At 41.8% G+C, this 5,807-nt stretch overlaps 1 protein-coding gene across 1 annotated transcript; it reads left to right on the forward strand.

Moving 5' to 3' along the window:
* Positions 1-655: 655 nt before the first annotated feature.
* On the forward strand, positions 656-5,592 carry LOC117746699 (NXPE family member 3-like). The gene is made up of 6 exons (XM_034556000.1): positions 656-670; positions 1,126-1,569; positions 2,618-2,910; positions 3,772-3,842; positions 4,004-4,207; positions 4,288-5,592. The coding sequence occupies exons 1-6, from the start codon at positions 656-658 to the stop codon at positions 4,839-4,841; spliced, it is 1,581 nt and encodes a 526-aa protein (XP_034411891.1). The 3' UTR covers positions 4,842-5,592.
* The last annotated feature ends 215 nt before the right edge of the window (positions 5,593-5,807 follow it).

Consider the following 5,807-nt stretch of genomic DNA (forward strand, 5'->3'; position numbering starts at 1 on the left):
AATACAGATTAAATATGCTAATTGGCACACAATAGAGCAACAACAGTTATATTGTGCATATATTACCAAGTATGTTTTCCGTTTTCATATAGTTTGAGTGTTAAATCGCTGCAGTGACCATAGATGTGCTGTGTGGCGCACAGAGCTCAATGGAGTCATAAAAAGAACTGAAAATAAAATGTGTTCAAAGTTAAAAACAGATATTTGTTTTAAAGGTTACTTGCAAAGGACTGCAGTCTCAAAATGTAGCAAAGTGTACATGATAGCAAGCATCACGTTAAACAGACAGAGGGGATGCTGTCTTTGGTTGTGGTCCTGGTTGACGGACGATCGAAGGAATTTCCTGGTTTGACTGGATTTAGTTTGGTCCTAAAGACTGAAAGCCGAACGTGTGTCACTAGTAGTATAGAGAGGGAGGATTTCACAACTGAGTTCAAGTTTAAACAAGTAATGATCTTCAGCATAACAAGGTGTTATGGTGGTACCCATTTATTTTATATGTATATATATGTTTGTATCTAGTACCAGAGTAAGAGCTGAAGCTGAAGGTGAAGACTAATCACTGATCATGAAGGTCCTTTCATGTGGAAGAACTAAGTCTGTCGCCATCGTCCTCTTTCTGGCTGCCTCAATCTTAATGTTAGTGGTACGTAACATGGACGTTTTGGAGGTAAGAACTTGGTTTAAATGTTCTATATTATTCAGCTTTTTGCATATTGTTTTGAAATGTGTGTCAGTGTTGTTCGTCATTGCAAATAAATGGAATTTGAGTTCAATTTCTTCTCTCGGTCCAGCACCTGGACTTGCTGACAGCAGCAGATCCTGTAGTTAAAGGAGAAAGCTGGCAGTATTCTATTCTTTAGATCAACCCTCCATGTGTTAAAACTTCCACAAAACCTTGAAAGCGCACACAAAAGAAATCTTTCAATTTAACATTCACTTTCTTGCCTTGTGTAAAACATAAAACCAGAGTATCTTGAAGCTTTTCGCATTAGTCTATGTTAACAGTTGTTATCAAACCCCCAAAGAATATTCAAATCATGGCCCTTCTACTTTATTTGGTTCCTTTATTTTCAGTGCATACTGTTGTATCTTTGTCACCATCTCTCTCTCGACCCTCTGCAGTTTCAGCCTAAAGTCAACTCCCCCATCTTCACCCAGAGAGTCTCCTCTGACCCTGACGTGAACCGTAGCTTCTGCACCTTCCAGCCGCTGTCCCCTCAGGACGCTCTGGAGGAACGCCTCATACTAGACTCCACTGCTTGGCCTGAAACGCCACTTTTGCCAGGTCCTATTTCCTTGGAGCAGACCAGTGATCCAGCTCACAGCAACTTCACCATTCTACCAGGGAGGAGAGGAGGACAGTGGCGTGTCGGGGATCAGCTGGAGGTCATGATACAAACCTCTGACTTCAAGGGTCGTCCCAAGAAGTCTGGGGGGGACTTCCTACTCGCCCGGCTGCACAACCGCATGCTTGAAGCTGGTGTTGCTGGGCAAGTGGTGGATCATCTGAATGGGAGCTACTCTGCTGTCTTCTCTTTACTCTGGGAAGGAGACGCACAGGTTGAGGTGATGCTAAAAACTATCATGTTTAAGGTTCTGTGTGTGGGATTTAGCGGCATCCAGTGGTGAGGTTGCACATGAATGAATACCCCTCTGCTCAACTTTCCAACCGTTTCTTAGTACACTGGCCTTCAGGTAACGCAAAAACATGAAAGGCTCTGGCTAGATCCAATGTCTGGTTTGTTGGTTCAGGGCTCGAGGGATGACTATCAGCCCGATCGAGAAGGATAGAAGAGGTCGGGAAGAGAGGGTTGGAGGGGTGCGATGGGAGACTGCTGGCATCCAGTGGTTAGAGGGAACGACGGAGGTGGAGACTCTTTGTTCCTGAACTATACAAAACACCATGGGTTGCACAATATGAGGAAATGAGGATGTATGAGATAATGTTGTTGAATATAACAATATGACTTGCAATAAATGAACACGTATTAGGTGGACTCAGTTCTGCCTTGCTGTTGCTTTCAAGATACTAAAATATAATAAATCCCTTTACTAAGTCCCGCCCTAGAATGCAGACTGACCAGTCATTGCATAGCATCTCCCAGCTCCGACTAAGGTCGTACAACTAATTGTCTCTCATGCAATCTTTTCTGATTTTCTCCAGTACACGCTGGTTTTTCGTGGATTTTGAGTTAGAAATGATAACACATTTGGTAATAGAGTTACTGGTTAAAGATGTACATTTCTAAAAGGTTACGTTTCAACATAAAAACCTGTGGAGTCTTTACAGGAAGAGCGTTGTTGCTTCATCTTTCCTTCTCAATGACCAGGTGATCTGGTGGTTATATTTAAACAGTAAGCTGTAGCCTATCTATTTATCTGTTTAATTTGTGCAGTTTGTGCAGTTTGGGACAGTGTAGACTTAATGGTAGATGGAGTAGCAGCAGGGGGCGCAGTCAAGTAAAGCATCAATGTTACACAACAGGCATTAAACACTCCAAAATGTGTCCATTTATTAACAACGGAACTTTTTCATAACAGATCAAAGAAATGTCAAATTTTTGGCCCCAAATTGTAGATTTCTATTGAAAACTCTGGTTCTGTATCTAATCAGGTGATGCTGGTTCACCCATTTGAGGCCATCTCAGTTCTCGACAGGCTGACCAGAGAACAGCCAGACCGGATTTACTTCAAGAGCCTCTTCCGCTCAGGCTCACTCTCTGAAGCCACCATGTGTAATGTCTGCCTACGGCCAACCCAGCCGCTGTGTAACTACACTGACCTCCGTACAGGGGATCCTTGGTTCTGTTACAAGCCAAAGAACCTGAGCTGTGATGCCAGGATCCAGCACATCAGGGGAGGATATATACAAAACCTCAAGGCCAAGGAGGAGACGCTCTTTCAAAGGTGAGGGACAAGAAAGGCATAGAAGGTTTTGACCACAGGCAGTTAACATTGACCCTGAAGAAAATGTAAAGATAATACAAATACTACTTGACTTTCATTTCCAACATTTGTTAGTGTTTTGTGTTATTAATTCATATTTTAGTGTGTTATGTGACAACTTTGAGTTGATGGCCAGTAATTCATTGAAGCTTGGTTTTGAGTTTAAGTGAAGTGTGTTTTACAACACCAAATAGATAATTGGTGTTTAGAGGTGGTGTTAGCCAATCATGGGTTGTATTCATTCAATCACACAATACAACACTGGTCCTGGCAGACACACTTGGAGAGAACTTCACTCTACTGAGTGCACCTTTGTACTTCTAAATGTGTACATTGTATTTTGGATGTGGTCTTTTGAGAAACTTAAAGATACACACATTCATATTTTTTTACAAACTATTGATATGATATGATAACCGTATGAAATGATATGGGCAAAGTGTTAGCCAACCCTGGACTATTTACACATCTATTTGGAGTTGTGTCAATGTCTACCTGCAAGAACGTAAAAAACTAAAACAATGAGCTGAGAGATGATCAGATGATAATTATCTGTGACTTAATCAGTGCAAGCGTCATATTGCAGATTACTCATGGTCATTGACCCATTGCTTGTATGAAAATATTGATACGGCAGCTTTAACTTACAAAATAGATTTTTTTATTCCGGGGTAACATTTTGTGGGACGTTGAATGAAATTTCAAGCTGCTGTTTTTTTTTGTTAAATCGTAATAGTTTTAACCTTATTTAATGATTTAAAACACCTTTACTTGTATTGAGTTGTATGTTTAAGACATTTTATGTGTGTTTTTTTTCTTCAGTCGTGTCAACATGAAAGTCTCCATTCGGGCTTCAGGACCTTCCAATGTCACTGTGTTGCCAGAAAATGGAGGTACAGCATGATTTTACTACCGGCTAATAACAATAAGTCAAAACTGAATGTCCTACAGACTTGTGCTGGGAGGATGGAGCATCCATAAGAGGTTCATACAATCAAATTGGGTTTTTTGAATAAATAAATAAACCCACCCCTATTATTTCACTTCCTGTCAGGTCAGCTGAAGGTGAAGAGCAACACTGTGCCATCTGGACCTTCTGGTTATTACTACCAGGGTTTGTGGCGAGCTCTAAGTGGCACCACAGTTCGCCAATTCAACACGTCTGCCATCACTGAGTGTCTGAAAGGCAAGGTGGTCAACATGTATGGAGACTCCACCATCAGGCAGTGGTTTGAATTCCTCAAGGCAACCGTACCAGGTAGCTGATCCACAGAGATGTCATGCAGTTTGGTTTTGTTCCCACTGCAGCCTAATATGTTCCCCCTGTAATACTTTCAGGTCTTAAGGAGTTTGATCTTCACAGCTCAAAGCAAAGTGGACCTTTAATGGTCTTAGACTATGCAAACAACATCTTGGTGACGTTCCGCTGCCACGGTCCTCCTCTCCGTTTTTCCAACATCCCAACTAGAGAGTTTCGTTATATTGCCAATGAGCTAGACGGCTTAGTTGGAGGCATCAACTCTGTCGTAGTCATTGGCATCTGGTCTCACTTAGGGACTTTCCCCATGGCGATCTACATCAGGAGGTTACAGAGCATCCGCAGGGCGGTGGTGCGGCTGCTGGACAGGGCTCCAGGCACACTGGTCGTCATGCGGACCGCAAACCCCAAAGCTTTGACGCTTTATGAAACAATTACCAACAGCGACTGGTTCTCACTGCAGCGTGACAAGGTGCTCAGAGCCGTGTTCAAAGGAATGAATGTTCATCTGATCGATGCCTGGGAGATGACCCTGGCCCACCATCTGCCACACAGCCTCCACCCACAACCTCCCATTATTAAGAATATGATAAACCATATATTGTCCTACATATGTCCTCAGAAGGCTGGCTAGTTGTGTTCTGTTTGTTGGGTGAGGGGATGTTATGTTACATTATTTCTGTGTTTCTATCAACTGCATTCTAAAAGCAGTCCATGCTCAGACTAACAATCTATCTCTAATTAGGGAGTGTTGAGCGAGTACAAAAGAACGGACCTGGCCCGTCACATGGTTTGTTTCATAGAACCATTTGAGAAGTCGGCATTGGTAGTTGTTTGGAAAAGAGCAGGAGGAGATTGGATGAACCATCTGTCAATCAAAACAGTTGGGAGAAGAGCAAAAAAAACCTTTCTAACAAGAGGAAACCTCCAGTGCCATTCTTTCCTCTTCTCTTAATGAAAACATACTGAAATGACTGATGCTATTGCAGCATCTGTGCTAACCTCTGCTGCCATGGTTGTTCAGAACGAACAGTCACCTCGCACACACATAAGCCCCTCCCATAGCTGCCAGTAGCTCAACACAGAACGCTGATTGGCTCGTGCTCTGGCTTACCTCACACAAACGTTTTACGTAGCCTTAACATTAATCTCTACCCTTGCTTTAATAGCCACATGTTTATGAAAGTCTCACTCCAGATAAATTAACGTGTTAACAGAAACAAAGATTATTATCACGATGTAACAATAAAATGTAACATGATGTCAACTTTTGATATAAAGGTTGTAGGGTATTGATGCCAAACATTGTTTTCAGAAAGGTTGGTCATTGTTCTGTCAGGAATTTAAAGAATTAGACAGATCAAGGGTTCTGCAGACACATATGTTTATTGAATATGTATGACTTCATAAGCAGGTGTTGGAATAAATAAATGCACCTTTACAAACTGTGCTCTGTATGTGAACTTTCATTGATACAATCAAACCTTAATGATGACGTCATCGACCTGTTAACATGGTTTCCTCTCATGGGTTAACGTGAAGAAATTTGAAAACCATCAACAATAATCAATCTGCAAAGTAAGAAACACTCTGAAAGAGT

Source organism: Cyclopterus lumpus, chromosome 2, assembly GCF_009769545.1.
Source record: "Cyclopterus lumpus isolate fCycLum1 chromosome 2, fCycLum1.pri, whole genome shotgun sequence".
Classification (NCBI taxonomy): domain Eukaryota; kingdom Metazoa; phylum Chordata; class Actinopteri; order Perciformes; family Cyclopteridae; genus Cyclopterus; species Cyclopterus lumpus.

Excerpts from the sequence above, each read along its gene's own strand:
- LOC117746699 (XM_034556000.1), top strand. Across the intron at positions 1,570-2,617 it reads AAGGAGACGCACAGGTTGAG|GTGATGCTGGTTCACCCATT; the intron begins GTGATGCTAAAA and ends GTATCTAATCAG. Across the intron at positions 2,911-3,771 it reads GAGGAGACGCTCTTTCAAAG|TCGTGTCAACATGAAAGTCT; the intron begins GTGAGGGACAAG and ends TTTTTTCTTCAG.